Source organism: Anopheles arabiensis, chromosome 2 (assembly GCF_016920715.1).
Source record: "Anopheles arabiensis isolate DONGOLA chromosome 2, AaraD3, whole genome shotgun sequence".
Lineage (NCBI taxonomy): Eukaryota > Metazoa > Arthropoda > Insecta > Diptera > Culicidae > Anopheles > Anopheles arabiensis.
The window spans coordinates 107,824,219-107,840,860 of NC_053517.1; the positions used below are offsets into that span (position 1 = coordinate 107,824,219).

The 16,642-nt window shown below is 47.8% G+C and overlaps 2 protein-coding genes across 16 annotated transcripts in view; one reads left to right on the forward strand and one right to left on the reverse strand.

Moving 5' to 3' along the window:
- LOC120894130 (rap guanine nucleotide exchange factor 4) overlaps nt 1-16,642 on the forward strand; it is a 105,969-nt gene that overhangs the window by 83,431 nt on the left and 5,896 nt on the right. For 11 of the 12 annotated variants that reach the window (XM_040296515.1, XM_040296516.1, XM_040296518.1 and 8 more), the window contains 10 exons: nt 97-238; nt 701-887; nt 2,881-3,026; nt 5,232-5,376; nt 5,766-5,939; nt 7,250-7,571; nt 8,199-8,288; nt 8,446-8,560; nt 8,750-9,003; nt 9,092-9,262. In XM_040296515.1, coding sequence (XP_040152449.1) covers nt 97-238; nt 701-887; nt 2,881-3,026; nt 5,232-5,376; nt 5,766-5,939; nt 7,250-7,571; nt 8,199-8,288; nt 8,446-8,560; nt 8,750-9,003; nt 9,092-9,262 — 1,746 coding nt within the window. The remainder of the gene's footprint in view (nt 1-96; nt 239-700; nt 888-2,880; nt 3,027-5,231; nt 5,377-5,765; nt 5,940-7,249; nt 7,572-8,198; nt 8,289-8,445; nt 8,561-8,749; nt 9,004-9,091; nt 9,263-16,642) is intronic. The other variant, XM_040296520.1, reaches the window with a different exon arrangement.
- On the reverse strand, nt 10,626-15,862 carry LOC120894131 (ikaros family zinc finger protein). Of its 4 annotated transcripts, none has more exons than XM_040296530.1 (4): nt 15,664-15,862; nt 13,241-14,014; nt 13,090-13,169; nt 10,626-13,024 (listed from the first exon to the last, which is right to left on the reverse strand). In XM_040296530.1, the coding sequence occupies exons 2-4, from the start codon at nt 13,920-13,922 to the stop codon at nt 12,002-12,004; spliced, it is 1,785 nt and encodes a 594-aa protein (XP_040152464.1). In that variant the 5' UTR covers nt 13,923-14,014; nt 15,664-15,862; the 3' UTR covers nt 10,626-12,001. The 4 variants fall into 4 exon arrangements, with proteins under 4 accessions (XP_040152464.1, XP_040152465.1, XP_040152463.1 ...); XM_040296531.1 differs by having other exon boundaries at nt 15,652-15,862; XM_040296529.1 differs by having other exon boundaries at nt 15,542-15,862.

Genomic DNA, 16,642 nt, shown 5'->3' on the forward strand with positions numbered 1-16,642 from the left:
GAATAGAAAAAAAAACACAAAACCGACAACACAACCGAATTCGTTATCGTTACTTATGGCACCTCTGTTTGTTGTTGTTGTTTTCTCGCTCCTTAGGTGGGTGGAAAATTCATAAGGAAATGCGCTCCCGGCACGGAGCTGGTCGAATGGTTGCTGAATCTCTCGCCGATCGTGCACACGCGAACGCAGGCCGCCGGCATGTGGCAGGCGCTGCTGGAGGAAGGCGTCCTGTGTCACGGTAAGCATTTCCTTGCGGTTACGTTAAACTGTCCCTGCGCGGCAAAACGCGGCTCCTTTGTTCTGCCCTAACCTACTTACCATCCCCCCAAAAAAAAAAGCACACGAAATCCTCATTACTGTGCATTACCTGCATGCTCGTTCGTGGATAGCGATATCCGGTATCTGTTGCAAAAAGGGGTTTTGTTGAACATCCACTTCCGGTCCGTTCCGATCCAACGATGTCAGCAAGCACCATGCTCAAGCATTCCGCTCGTCCGCTTTTCTGTTACTTCAGCAGTTTTCGTATGCTTTTTGTTGCTGTTAGTGGTGCGCTCCGTAGCGGTGTCCTTTTTTGTGAGCATCCCTCTTCATTTTACGACGATTCCTGTGAAAACCTGCGAGCTGAAGTGTAGTTTTTTACCTATTTCTTTCGCTCACTACTGGCTCTTCTTTTTTTCCTCTCCTACTTCTACTACAACAGTGGCAAAAGAGCAACCGTTCAAAGACAAGTGCTTTCTGTATCGCTTCAAGTCGGACGAGGACGGTACGGCCGGCGGTGCGCCCACGTCCGACGATGTTAACCACGCGAACGAACACATCCGGGAGGCACTTCCGGCGCTGCTGCATCGCGGCCCGGATGCAACGCTCCGTATGATCCTGCGGAAACCGTAAGTACCTTTATCCTTTTTTTATCCCCGTATGTGTAAGTGTTCACAGTCCCTCAACTGCTACTGTTTACCATACTTTTCGGACATTTTAACACCATTGCAGCAGTTTTATCGCCGTGTCCAACGAACATGGGTTCGTTGTTTATTGTTGCATTTGAAATTATAATGTAGCACTTTGTGTGTGTACAGAAGATCGCTTCGGTTTTCCTTTAACCTATCCAAACTGTTTACTTATTTACGTATATTTATCCACTCAATCGTGTTTGATACTTCCGGAAGAAGGAAATGTACGCAACTGACTCCAACACTGACTTTAAACATCTCGCCTGGCGCGCATTTTCGGTGTTACTTTATCGTGCTGTTGATGGCAATTTTATTACAGCACGTACGACTGGCGACCAAACCGTGTAAAACTACTCTCCTTTCCGGGTTTCATCCTTTTGAGTTTTATAACTCAATTTTCGACCACTACTTTTGCACCGTAAACTCTTCCGGGAATGCATTTCCAGTTCCCCCACTCTGCCAAACGACGGCCACCGGGCGTGGGAAAATGCGTGTAAAATGGCGAATGGTGCAAGACTCAATTTAGTCGCCCCGTGTTGTATGGGGTCGATTGAGAAATGGATCTGCTAGCAGAGTGTGTGCAAGGGAGGAGCCTGGTGGATAGTGTTTTTACAACACCCCGCTTCCTGATAGCTTTATCGAATGTTATATTATGTTATGCCATCGAGGGATGAGCTGCCATGACGTTAGACTGTAGCGAAGTGTATATTTCTTCCGCTAAAGCACCATCGTAAAGGGTCCAAGTGGAGCAGTGCTGCGAACGAGAGAGAGAGCGAGATATATATGGTGTGCACGGTTTTATGCATCACTGGATATATGTGCCATCATTTCGTTTGCAAAAGATATGGCTTCTTGTTGGAGTTGGAGTTATAGTTTCTACTGACTGTAAATTATGAGCTTGAGTTCTTCTAGCAAAAGAGGTTTTAACAGACTACGTTAAGAGCTCATACGAATATTACATGGTAAAATGCCTGAAAAGTCTGAGATATTATACTTAAATTGTCAAATATTGTGAAAAGTGTCGTTTTGCCATACAAATTGCATAACGAAAGGCGTTCAATAATTTGATTTGATTTTTAAAGCGCCGATAAATAAAACTCCCAACAAATGCTAGCCAATTAGGAAATGAAATTTCAGCGAAATGCACACCACTTTCATGCTCTTTGCTTTCAGTGTAATTTAAAAATAATTTCCTACGAAAACTTGCCCTACCGTCATCCACCGAACGCGTCCAATTAAATTTAATAAATTGCCTTCCCGCTTTGATTTCAAACTTTTGCTCGCACACAAATCGCTAATTGGCACGAGTTGAATGTTGACCCAAACTTTGCTGCCTGTTTACCTTCCCCATTCGCCCATTCCCTCCGGCACCGTTTATCGTGTGACCAGACCAACCGACCGACCAGAGCTGTAAGTGCGAACCGTGTTAATAGTGCAAATATTGTATTGAAATTAAAACTCCCACTTTGAGAGCAAGTGGCTTAGAATGCGGGAACAAGATGCCTTTGATTTTGCAAAGTAAAGTGCCCGCCTTCGCATTCCGGGAACAATTTAGCTGGCGAGACCTGTTGGCGAGAATCCTTTTGAAGAGTTTGAGGGCACTAAGAAGATTGACATGTGGGTCGCTTGTGGGACGGAGCAGGGCGGCCTGAAAGGTGCTCGAATAAATTTGTTGAATTGTTAATGGCAGCTGTCCTTAATTAGAGAATTATACATCTTCACTGTTCCCTGCGTGAGCGTGTGTGAGTCAGTTCTCTCTCTCCCTGCTTCCAAGGATAGTGCCTTCGGTAGACATCGGCGCTCGTATGCGTAAATTACACTTTCAAATGAACCAAACGTTTACACATTCTTTGTTACATTTCGGCACACATAATCAAGCCCACTTCAGCTTTCAAAACTATTCCCCGTCGCTCCTTTCTCCCGTCCGCAGATCGCACGAACGAACGCAGGAAGAGCTGGAGCTCGTGTACGAGGAGCTGCTACATATCGCCGCCCTATCGCACCTGTCAACCTCCATCAAGCGTGAGCTGGCCTCCATTATCGTCTTCGAAGCGCACGCACATGCCGGCACCGTATGTAAGTATTAGTACCTGTGTATAAGTTTAGCTTCCGAGAAACTTTTGCTTCCTTCTTCCAAAAGGAGCAGCCCCGTGTTCGTTCGTCTGCAGTTATTTGCGCTCGACTAATGACATTGTTCTATGCTGCCGGTTCTTAAGACACTAAAGACCGTCTTCCGTCTGTTCGTTTGCTACACCCCAAATCACACACACACACACGCACGCAAACGTGACACATCTACCCGTAGTGGGACTGATATTTTAATTTTCCACCTCATTAGGTGGCCCATTCGGGTTGTTCGCCAATTTTCCAGAAGTGTTCTGTTACGTGCGGAGACGATACTATTGACATCGGGGGTTCTTTTGCGACGTTTGTTCGCCTTTCCTATCCACATATGCCTCTGATACGATCAAAACAAAGCGACAAAAAAGCAGCTTATAGCATACAACCTGTGTTGCTAGATAATTGACAATTCTGATTAACACACGACCCCGTACAAGCTAACGAGCGCGCGGTGCAGGGCAGATTCAACCTTTTTGGACAAAACATATCACCATTTTGTAAAAAAAAACGGCTTTTACTTCTACAACATCCATCAATCATCATGCCGGCGTATCCGATCTCTTCCCCATTTCGCCCCCCAAGGGACCATGTTTGACTTGTAACCCCCCGGATAGGCAACGAAGCGGTTTAACGTTTTTGTACAAACGCAAACAAGGATCTAGAAGATCGGAATAGGGGTCGCCCGTGAGGTTAAGGGTAGCGGAGAGCGCTCATCATTATTCATTGGCTGTTTTTCTAGGGTTCGACCTTGTTAAAACTTTCACACTGCTGCAGGAAAACTCCTGCACACGTACATGTAGATTGGACAAACACAAAAAAACGATCGTAGGGATCAAACTCACAGCTGCAGGTTGGTAGACACATTGCTGACTGTAGCTAGAAACTAATAGAGGCCGACAAAAAGAGCTTTCCATACTGTTTTATTTGTTCTTTTGGTTCACTTTTTGCTTTGCGAGTGAAATTTGTTCAAAAATAAAATGAGAAAAAAGTGGAAGTAACATTCAAATTAGCAACGAAGGCTGGGAAGGTTGCTTTGTAACATGTTTTGCAGGCTGTTTTCCTTACAAACATCGAGACCATATGTGTAGACGTTCGTAAACAAGAACTTTTAGCCGGAATATTCACATAAATATTTTTGTGGTTTTTTAGTTAAATTTAGTGCCTGAAAACTAATAAAAACTGTGTGTAACGATACCAACAAGCTTATAATAAACAGGTTTTGCCATGCAGTGTTGCATACATTTAGGCGCTTCTTGTAAAGATACTATGCTGAAGAACGTTTGATCTCATCAACCAACCATGTCCATACTACATATTTCTTCAACCTGTTTCGAAATATAAGCTACTACCTAGTATTCTCTCCGCCGGAAAGCCGGAATCTGCACGGCAAAAGTCACACATCAGAGGTTGCACGTGCGAGGCAAGTGAATAAATTTAATAGTTCACATGAAAACATTCCCCATTAATTAAAACCTCTCGACGTGTACGCATTCGTCCCCGGGTTGGCACAGATCGCTCAACGAAGGAAACTCGAGCAGCATTTATTATCGCCCTTCGTGTCCCGTTGCTCGTTTCCCTCTTTTGCACCGGAAGCTCGGGTCTGACGATCCCACACTTTTGCCGGGCTTATGAAACTATAAATTATTCTACTCCAAGGAATGTCATAAATTTCTTCTTGCTTCGCAAAACTCAACCACGGTGCAACCGTCAACGCGACCAGTGCCCCGTCAATCAGTTGAGGGCGCTCACGGAAAGGAATGCAGTGATGATGGTCTTTCCTTGCATGTTAAAATGAACGTATGATATTTGAGATATCATATGGGGGGTAGCTGAATTGCATGAAATGGAGAGCCAAGTTTAACTAAAGTTACAGAGAACAGAGCACAAAGAACTGTTCTTATTGCAGAAACATACAAATGAAAGGTTAATGATGTTGACTTGTGGCTATTTGCATTATTAGCTAGGCATTTAGTGTAAAGCAATATAAGATCATTAGTAGAAACAAGAACATCCCGTTCTTATTTAGGATGAACTCAATTAGGAAGAATCCGTTTGCGTACATTTCACAAAAGAATCGCGGTGGCCAATTTCTTGAGTGTGAGCCGGCAAGAATTCGACACCTTTTCCTATGACTTATTGCTTTGCTGTTCCACATTTCAGTATTCAACCAAGGCGATGAGGGACGATCGTGGTACATCCTGCTGAAAGGTTCCGTTGACGTAGTTATCCACGGCAAGGGCACGGTCGCGACGCTCAAGGAAGGGGACGACTTTGGCAAGCTGGCCCTCATCAACGATGCACCCAGGTGAGTGGAAATTGATGACCATTCCTTATTTAGCCCTTCTTCTTGATTGTAGGCGCGTAACAACACTCTCTTCTGCCTCTCGGATAGACATAAAAGCTAACCTTCGCTAATCGTACCGTTTCTCTACACCACATAACCTTAGCATTAACGCCACTAATTCGCATTGCTAATGATGTTGACGCAATACTTTATCTCTTATCTTTCTACCGCTTTCCCCTTACGGCTGGGATTCGCAATAAAACACATACACACATATACTTACCCCACTGTGGCGGAAACACGGCTCGGCAACCTTAATATTTATCGGCACCTCACGCAAACAAAACAAAAAACCATGGGTCTAATTACTTTGGGCGCACACGTGTAAAAACCAACTACCAACAACCTAGGGCGGCCACGATCGTGCTGAAGGAGAACAACTGTCATCTGCTGCGCGTGGACAAGGAGCACTTCAATCGCATCTTGCGCGATGTGGAAGCGAACACGCTGCGGCTGCAGGAGCACGGCAAGGACGTACTAATACTGGAGCGGGTTGCCAAACAGCGCGGATATTCGGCATTCAAGTATGGCTTAAATATATTTCTAGGTTTTAATTTTTTTTTTATTTCAAAAGGGTAATTATATACTAAAAACTTGTAAAAAATTTGAAAACTGATGATTGTTAGGTAAACTGTATAAATTTAGGCGCATCTAAATAAGATGTATGACATCTTGCCTAAAAGTATGCAATCATCATCTTTTTATGCCTTTTTAACGATAGAGTAGCTTTGTTAAGCGCTAACAATAACGATAAGATAAGCTAGTAGCAGATATTTTAAAGTATATTTAGCGGGAGTAGAGTTGAAATATTGTCAAAATTGTACAAATCTAACTTCATGCCAAAATGCTTTATTGTAGGAAGAAGTATTGGGCATTTCAATACATACAGTTTTTATCAAGAGAAGGCAAACATATCGCTATAATCTCATAACGGGAGACTATCTAACTTCATGCCAAAATGCTTTATTGTAGGAAGAAGTATTGGGCATTTCAATACATACAGTTTTTATCAAGAGAAGGCAAACATATCGCTATAATCTCATAACGGGAGACTGTTTGCCAAATATTGACACAACCCCAAAAAGATCCTTTACACCGTAACTATGGCTAGCCATCTGCTCATTTCCTTCACTTTTTGGTCCAAAACATAACAAAAAACCTAAAAAAAATGTACATAGATCCCAACCCTACTGTAAAATGAACCCCCAGACAAAAAAAAAAACGCAAGAGTAAAGGGTTCTTGTGAATCGTGGGTTCTTGTGAATGGCCACAATCCTTGGAGAACTAATTATCCTTTTACCGAGTAGCCTTCCATCTTTTTTAACGGAACGTAGATAGCACACAGAGCAAACATTTAGCTAATTAAGCTTTTTAGAGAAGAGCGGACTTGGCTCTCTATCGCTGCACTTAACTACAGCTCGTTTGCCAGCAATCTGGTTTATCTTGAAGCTACAGCTTCTTGTCGGGGGACGCTTGCTATTTCCACAAACTCGCGCAGCGAAACTCTGCGAAGGTCCATTGCAGCCAAAAAGAAACTCGCTTTTTGGCATCTTGCTTTACGTCTGGCTTTGCTTAACCCGGTGCTCTAGTTTAAATATTCTCGTCCATGGTGCCTCGGCCTCCCCCCTCGCCCGCCTTGGACATGTTTAATTAAGAAAATTTGTTTACTGCCAAGACTGCTAGTGCTTTTTTTGTATCGCTTCCGGTGCTAGCGGCGATAACCGTGCCGGGGGAAGGAAACAAATCGAATACAATTTAGACAACGGTCACATCCGAGCCGGTATGTTGATGGTGCATGTTTTCTGTCCTTCCATGTCTTCGTGCCGCGCCTCAGATACACGGTCATGTCCGGCACGCCCCAGAAAATGCTCGAGCACCTGCTGGAAACGCGGCTCGGTGGGCAGGCGGGACCGAACGATCCGTTCCTGGACGATTTCCTGCTCACGCACATCGTCTTCATGCCGACGCCACTGCTGATCGACGAGCTGGCTGCCAACTACCATGCCGATGCGGACATTGACCTGCGGCAGGCGAGCGAGGAGGACCAGGAGTACTTCCTCACCAGCAAACGGCGCGTGGTGCAGTTCATACAGCGATGGGTGCTGGCCGTCCGGCACGCCGTGTTCGACGACCCGCTAGCAGTGGAGTTTATTGAGGTGAGTGTGTAGTGCGAGTTGCATAGCTTTAGGCGTTTTCATCGTTTCACCACAAGTTGTTACCACATTACCAATTTTTTTATGATATTTTCCACCACAATTCTCACTCGATCAAACTTAATGAACAGTATAATCTACCTGATTGATTGACACTTTATACCGCAACGAGTCTCATACGTAACGAACCCAATCACGTATCACACCGACCGGCTTCATACTTTAACAAGGCATAGCTAAAGAACAACAAATATTTCACGCTCCAATAATGTGCCGGGTGGAAAGACTTTCCCCGAAAGACAAAAAGCACCGCGATGAAGCTCGAGGAACTCCGGGTTCGCTTCGAACGCTCCGGGCCATCAGGTTGGTCGCTGATGGATTGCCCGGAAGTGCTGTCATCTCCCGTAGCATGAGCCGTGTCCGGTTGGCGACGATCGTCTCCCCATGTCGGTGGGGCCGGCCTGTGACATACCGCCTTGCTTCTAATTTCCTATCATTCTTTCCTTCCTGACTCTTACCTCTTCCCTCATACGCTCACGGGGGATAAAATTGCATTATTTTCTCATCATTACGATGGCACTGATTTGCCTTTTTTCCCTCTGTGTTGTTGTCGCGTTTGACGCTTTGCAGGAGCTGGCGACGGACGTTGAGGCGGAACCGGCACTGCAAGAGGAGGCGAGCATCATACATCACGTGCTAACGCAATTATCCCGATATCAGGTAAGAACGTGTGTGGGTGTGAGAGACCTTGTGCGAGTCACGAGGACATACCGCTTTAAAATAAATCTTCATCTTCATGTCGCATTTTCCCTTCTTTCGTCCTTCTTTTTTTCGACCGATGCCCTTGCATATATGGATAAATCGATGCCGCCTACAGGAGGACCGCCAGATGAACGCGACCCAGAAATGGAAACTCCCACCAAACGGACAGCCGATCTGCCTGTTCAGTGGCAACACACACTCAAAGACTGTTATACGCCCGGATGACGATAGTAATTAATTTTCTTACCCTTAACCTCCTCCGAACATATGCAATTATTTCCTTTCCACTGCCCATTTTCCCTTACCTGTCAAGTAGCTAAATCCAATCCCTGAAAGGTGGACTAAAAAATGGTTGAAAATTATCAATCGCTCCTAGTGATTTTCCCATCCAACTAATGACGTTTCCTTCTTCATCGCAGTAATTTTCCGTGTGTACTGCGCCGATCATACGTACTGCACGCTGCGCTTCCCGATGGCCACCACGGCCGAGGTTATTAAAGCGTGTGCCGCCGACAAGCTGCAGATCGCCCGGCTACCCGAAGATCTGCTCCTGGTGGAGGTTAAATCGAGCGGCGAGCGCGTCGTGTTCAAGGACAACGACGTGAGCGTACCGACAGCGCTCAGCCTGAATGGACGGATCTTTGTCTCGCCCAAGGACCATCTGGACGCGCTGGTAATGGCACGACTCATCATTAGTTAGAACTCGAGAACCTCATTTAATTGTCATTGTCTTATGCTCGTTGCTTTTTGCGTCTTGGCAGACCCCCCTGCCCGAGCAGGAAGTACCGACGGAGGCACCGGACGTGGACTTTGAAGCACTGTCGACCAAGGACGTCGCCTATCACATGACACTGTTCGACTGGGATCTGTTCTGGGCTGTGCACGAGTACGAGCTGCTGTACCATACCTTTGGACGACATCATTTCAATAAGGTAAGGTTACACTACCTGCTCATCAAGCTGTTCTATTCTACTACCAGTCCAAACCCGATAGTAGTAGGATATCATTTTTCAAACAGTTTCCGTTAGTAGTGCGCTTCCATTGCGCTTCTCAGTTCTCACACTCACAAGATCTCTCGCAGACAGCTTAACCTACTTCTGTTCGTACAGCGAGCAGAGCATGGGTTGAGCTTGAAAAATGATATCCGGAGAAGAAATTCATGCAGTGCAGCAGTGAGGGGAGAGTTGCTCTTGCTTGGCTTTCGGTTAAGCTGCAAATAAATGTACAGATATATGTTTTAGTCCGAGTTGTGCACCAGAAGAATTCTTCGTGGTTGTTTTTTTCTCTCTCCTGTTGCGCCAAAAGCAAACATGACTCTTGCTGGGGCTGCATCGTATGCACACTGCCACTGACAGACGGGCGTGAATTGCACTTGGAGGTGAATTATTGCTTTTCTTTTACCGTGCTGCCTAATGTACACACACAAAGACACACGACGAATGCAGGAACATTTGCATGGTTTGAAGGAGAAAGGGGCATGTGAACGTTGCCACTTTTGAATTTATTGCTTTCGCTTTAGTGACGTGAAGCATTAAGGCAATCAAACCAAAACGATAGAGAAGCTGTCGATGGAACCTCAAGTTGTCCGTTCTTAAAGTCTTACTCTGGAAACCAAAGAGTTGAATGCAGAAATTGATTATTTATTTAAACAGAAAAATAAACAGTTGCTAGAATAGCAAAGCGTCATTGCTTTTCTATGCATGCACTAGTCTGCAATGCATTACATTGAGTGCACCAATTTCTATAACTGTTCAAGGTACTGAAGTCAGTGGTGCAGATAGAGTACGAGAGCACAAAAAAGCTTTCACAGCACAATATGGAAACTCTCCGCACCTATTAAGCTAATGAAAATGACCGTACAGAATCTTCTAAGGAGGCAAGGCGGCTGAGGGGCGTGTCGGTTGTATCACTAATTATATCCTTTCCATTTGAAGTTGCTTTCGTGTCGGTACAAAGGATTTGTGAACAGCTGTTGTACGAGACGGATTAAAGCGGTTAAGACATTTTTCTGCTGCTGCATTCCATACCGAGCTGCGGCTAATCTAAGCTTCCATTCATCATTTGCACTTGGAGCTCTTGTTGGGGACTTATGGCGCTCTTATGAACGCTGTTTTCCATCATTTTGATTACTCCCAATGCCTCAGAAGAAACAAATCGTTGCGTCTGAGCTATACAATTTAATCTGCAATAAAAACCGCCTAACAGTATGCAATACGAATGTCACAACTGTGTTAATGACATTTATACTGTCTTTCTTCGAATGTAACACCTCAGTAACGCACTCAATAACGGGCCTTGTTCTTTATCAATATTTATTATTTAAGTGTTGTACCCACAATGTTAAAAAACAACAACAGCAACATAGAACGCATTAACATCTATCATAGCAAAAACGGGTGTATAAATTAAGAATGAGATTCTGTTCCCAACTTCCTACAAAACGATGAACTATTGTACCGTGGTAATGCCTGCAGCTGTGTCTTACTTGTCGAACCTTTTTATTAGCCTGTTCACCTGTGTGTCTAACTGTTATTGTTGGCATGCAATCGGATTGCAAAAGGAATTGCCGAACGGGTTGTGTGTGTAGGAAAGGGTAGGATGAAGGTGCGTATTATGTAGAATAATATTAAAAACTAACGTCATAAGTGCATTTTGTGTGTTTTTTCTCTTCTCTGTTGTTCTGGATATTTCCTATCTGTCTAAATACCATATGCCCTGGTGGTGGTGACGCTCATCTTCAAAAAATGGCGCACCTGTGGAATGATTAAACTACTAAAGCGCATTCACACTGGTAACACGGATGCGTTCACTCGGTTCACAAAGCGACAACAAAATGATTCCAACGTCGAACCCGGGGACCTTTCCCCGCCCCGTCCTGGAAGGCTACATTGGGACGGAATTGCTATTCGGTGGGGTCGTTAAGTGGGGTGGAGGATGGGGAAGGCCCGGGTGGATGCGTAGCAGAAGAGGAAGTCACTCAAACATCACATTTCACATTTCACGGTTGCTTGCAAAGGCCAAGTGGTGGCGGTTGTGGCCCAGCGGGAAAATTCCCAAAAGTACAGGCGCACAAGTTGGAAAATTCTGCGTTCAGCCGAGCGAAATGAGCATATTCGCCGAATTGATTGCTCGCGGAGTAGGACTCAGCTCGTCTTACCCCCGGGCCCGTCAGGGAAGTCAGCCGGACGTCTACGTTTCATGTAATGGTGTCTCGTCACTGGACGTCGTTGAACTTGACACTGGCAGAAGCGAAAGCAATATAAGAACCGCACGCCCAAGAGCTTTACATCCAATAAGGTAAATTTGGTAATGTAAGGAGAGCAAAAACACACACACACATACACTTTCAACCACTCTGTGCCGTTTCAACACACTTCAGACGAGCTCTCTGTTCTGTGATGCCCTTTTGTTGGAAGTCCGAAAAACGATCCTTTGATTGTGTGCCGTCACTAGCATCTTCCTGGTACGCTTTTGTTGTATATACCTGTCCTTTCTTGCTTCCTTGGGACAATAATCTGGTTACGTCTGGTCTTCCGCCGTTCTCTCCCCCCCTTTTTGCGCTAGCCTCTTGTATCAGCAACGACGAGGATAAAAGGATTACACTCGCTAGAGCCTCGTACAAGCGATCCTATATTAAACATCCATCAATCGCTTTTCCTCCTTGACACACACTACTTGTCCGTAATCTGCATCAGTGCGATGTACTTGTTGTACTTGGTGTAGTTCCTTCGCCCCGTCTCGTCGTTCATCAGGACGCCCGCATTCTTGTGGCTTGGGTCGCGTATCGTCTTCAGGCGGATGTGCTTCGTAATGTCCCAGCGCCAGTTCGACCGGTACGCGCACAGCGAACACTCGAACGGCTTCTTGTTCAGGTGGCCCACGATGTGCACGTGAAAGCGGGACGCCGTCGACGCCCAGAACGAGCAGTGCGGACACTTGAAGACTTTCTTCATCAGTCCGGAACCACCGGAGCTGCCGCCGGAGCCAGCCCTACCAGCGGCTGCTGGATCGATCGTTGGCAGCCGGTTCGTTACCTCACCGTACCCGGGTGCCGTCTCCACGCCGCAGAACGTTTGCGACTGATGCGACTCCTCCCGGTTGTCATCGTCCGTGTCCGTGTCGTTCGAGAGGTCTTTCGCACTACCACTACTACCGCCTGCGTCGTACTTCCGCGGCGTTTGTACCGAAGATTCGGCACTGCGCTCCAGCAATCGTTTCCATATTTCGTTGACCGTGGTGCGCTCCGTGGGTTCCGCTGGGTGCTGTGGGACCGGTTTGTCCGCTGCGTCCGTTGCGTTGTCGAAGGAGTTGGCGAGCAGGAACGCTATGAGGTCGTTCTTGTGCGCTAACTTGATGTGATTGGCCAGTGCTTCGACCGGCTTGAACGACAGCTCACAGTACATACACTTGGTCATGATGTCGTCTGGGTGGGTGGCCAAGGGTTGCTGGTGCTTGGTCAGGCTGAGCGGGTAATCTTCTGGCGTTCGATCACTTTCGCCATTCTCTGCCTTTAGGGCGGCGATGGGAATTGGTTTGACGAACTTTTGGGGCGTCGTCTTGGGTGTCGCCGATGACCCGGACGTGGATGTGGACATGTTCAGTGGGATAAGATTAGGCACTGGTCGGGATCGCTTTTTAGGCTCTTCCGAAGGTTTGCTGTCTATTCTGTCACCTTCGCTAACCTCTTGGACGGTCTAGAAAATGAAAGGAAATGGTTCAGAATTGAGCAAAGAGAACTTCTTGCAAGAACTCATCTTACCTCATCCGCTGAATATGGCATTGACTGTTTTAGTTGATCCAATTCCACCTTGATCGTGGAGGCTTCCCGGGCAAAGTTTGCTGTCAAAGAAAGACACATCATCATACACCAGTATCTTCAGAAAGTTCCACACTTTCGCGTTCCAACTCACCCGCCAGTGCTGCTCCAGACTTTTCCATCTCCTCCAGCAACTTCGGCAACCCGGACGCCACCAACTGCTGCACGTACGCCGTCGTCAGTGCCTCACTGTCCGACAGCTTCGGTACCGCAGCCGGCATAACCTGCCCCAGATGCATCTGCCCCCCGTAGCTCTTCTGCACCCGGCGCCGGCTCGCACCGAACGCCGACTTCCGAATGCCATCCACCGACCCGTGCACCATCTTCATGTGCCGTACCAGCTTCTGGTAGTGGCGCGACGCGTACAGACACCGTTTGCACTCATTGATCACGATCTTTTCGCCGTGCGTGTCCCGCAGATGGGTTAGATATTTGCGCGGGTTCTGCGTGAAGTAAGTACACCGGCCGCACGAGTAGTTGCGCTTGATTTTGCACTGCGGCAGCTGCTGCTGCTGTTGATCGTGATCGGTCGCCCCTTGGGACGATGGGCCCGGTTGGGTTCCTTCCCCATCGGTTAGCGGCTCGTCGTAGTTGGCCGACGCGTCGGTGGAAAAGCGTCGCCAACGGTCGAGCAGCAGCTGCTGGTCGGTGGACTCCCCATCGTCCGACTGGACGGGTGGGTTCTGGTCGCTCAGGTGTACTTGCTCGCCGCTTACCACCCGGCGCACTATCAGCTTGTCGCCGGACCGTTGCACCATCGACGGTGCCACATCCATAGTTGGTGGTTGTGGTTTAGAGAAGAGAAAAAATGGCAACTGTCACAGTAGCTTGGGCCGGTTGTGCTAGATCGAGCATGGAAACATTACACCTAGAAAAGGAGAGCTTTAACTGACACACTGTCACACACACGCATGGAAAAGGATGATCTAGATCACGGCTACACACGAAAGGATGTTCCACTTTCTTCTTCGCTTCCTTCAGCGGGCCAATGCTGCCGTTGGAGTCGGAGTCACTTAGTATTCTTCGATCGTCACTATCTCGCGCCAATGATCATGCGCGGCGGCGGCGGCAGCGGTGATCGGTACGCGCAAGTGTTGTACGCACAGGGCGCACCGACACGCGCTCACACACTTGCGGCACTGTACGCGTTGGCTTCACCATTTGCGGCCGAAAGAATGCCTTGACATAGTTCTTGGCTAGCAAACTAAGCACCGACACACAAGCGGCTCGCCTGTTCTGTCATCGCAAGTTGTCGCCTTCGTCGTCGTCGTCGTCGCCATCGTCGTCGGCAAACCAGAAAGAGGAGGCTGTGCTGTGGTGCGGTTTTGTCGCGGCTACCGCGCTACCATGTCGAGAACAAGAACAAGAACGCTGCTTCCATGCGCTCGTCTTGACCGTGAGGAGAAGTGTAGGGGGAGGGGGGAGAGAAGGGCTTATGTAATCGGCGCTCTCGCAGCGTACAGCTCCGCGGGAATGAAATTGCTCGAATCGAAGGGAGGAGAAGAGGTGGTGGAATTGGAGGTTGCGCACACCCGTACACGCTTCTTATCAGATAGTGCACATCTCAAGAAGCCACCTCTTAACCTAACACGCACACGCGAAGGGGGCGAAATGCGCAACACAGGCAGGGGCGAAAAAGGGCGCATCAAATAGATTGTGTTAGCGTTTCCCCCTTCTCTCTCTCTCTCCTCCCTATTGGGAAGCTCCACAAAGCTCCAGTAACCGATATCTTGGGAAAAGTCACATGGTCACACACACACACACACAAAGAAAGACTGCACACAGCGGCAGGTATCGATGGGAACAAAAGTGCAACAAAAAAAGCTCGCTGCTATGGGAAGGTTCTAAGTTCCCCGTGGCAAAAAAGGGGGTTGGGGGAAGCGCAACAACGCAGGGACACGTGCCATTTTTACCTTCGCATTCGCGCCTTCTTGCCTTGCGTCTTCTGTGCACTGTGTTGCGGATGAGGGCGAGGGCTAATTATTCTTACAAGATTCTCTTTGCGGCGCGTTAGAATCGAATTGAATTCCAAACGAGATGAGACCTCTAATGGGGCAAGGGACAGGGGGGGGGGAGGGGAGGGGAGCTTGCGGTTGGTTGGTTCGTGCAGCGTTTAGTAGTTTGCGTAGAGAATTGATGACGGCGACGACGAAGAGCTTCTGCGCCCGAACGACGACCATATGTGTCGTTCAACCTTGATCGCTTTCGCGATTGATTTTGCATTCTTCAACACGAAGAATAGTTTGTTGCTTTTCTTGTCAAACTTGTCAACCGTGTTTCAACCGCTGAACTGCTGATAAGGGGCTCCCTGGGCTGCCTAAGAACACTCACTAGCACACAGGCGCAACACGCGCAACTTGCATCAACTACACTCCCGTTCGCGCACTGCACTGACCTTGCCAAAGGGAGGGAGGGGAGCTGCACATGCAAGCCAAGTGCACAGCCTTGAACGGAACCTAAATCACACAAATTCTTCAGGCACGATCCACACACACACACACACACTGGATCACTCACACATTTTCGGGGGCTCGCATGACCCGCGCTCTGCGTTTGGAGCCACACGGATCGATATAATATTATCGCTTTGCAGAATTCTTTCTTCACACACGCACGCACACACACACGTGTACACACGCACGGAGTGTCCTCTTCTTCTTCGCAGCGAGTCGTGCACAATAATGGGGCAAGTGATTCGCGGCGACCAACGCTAAACACTAACTCCAGCAGCAGCAGCCATCCATCCATCCATCCACACACACGATAGTCGGAATCGATCATCTCATCATCTCTCCGGCGCACTACAGAGAGAGAGAGAGAGCGAGAGAGTATTGCGTGCTTAGGAGAGCTTCGCGGGTGCAGTTTGTGTATGCAGTGCACGAGAATGTGTGTGTGCGCGTTCTAAGCACACTGCGATGCGATATCTTCTCCAGCGGGTGGTGTGCACTAGTAGATGATTACTACCACTACTACCACGAAACCAGTGTCTAATACACGGTGATGCATCGCACTAGAATCAAAGCATCTCACACACACACACACCTTTGAGGGAGTGGGATGGAGATTAGAAGAAGGGTTAGGAGGATGTGTGTCTGTGTGTATGTGTGTGTGCAACTAAACATCTCATCGGTGCCGTGACACTGCAACAAACTCACCACCAGCACCGCACCGTAACGGGCTGACCTTGACAGAGTGCACCAGTGCACACTACACCGCCCACTTCTCCCCCTCCCCCTCCCATTCTGTGTGCGTGTTTGTGTGTGTGCTGCGCAGCCCCTTTTCTTACATGGAAATGTCGGTGCTGAGATGCTGCGCGATGCGACCAGCGCGCTAGCGCGAAACGTGTTCTGTGTGATGCATTTCCCACCCCTCATCTCGCTCTGCCGCAGAACACCCCCCAATTGCTTTTTGCATCCAATTTTGGGGTGGCGCGGCGACGCTGAGTCACGCTGGGCGGTAAGCGGTAACGTGCTGCGGCCGGCGGGTGTGCATCGTT

What these genes read in the sequence shown, in the direction of transcription:
- LOC120894131 (XM_040296530.1), bottom strand. Translation starts at nt 13,922, where the DNA reads ATGGATGTGGCACCGTCGATGGTGCAACGGTCCGGCGACAAGCTGATA. An exon ending in GTCTGGAGCAGCACTGGCGG is followed by an intron (nt 13,170 to 13,240) that starts GTGAGTTGGAAC and finishes TTTCTTTGACAG; the next exon opens with CAAACTTTGCCCGGGAAGCC. An exon ending in TGCCATATTCAGCGGATGAG is followed by an intron (nt 13,025 to 13,089) that starts GTAAGATGAGTT and finishes TTCATTTTCTAG; the next exon opens with ACCGTCCAAGAGGTTAGCGA.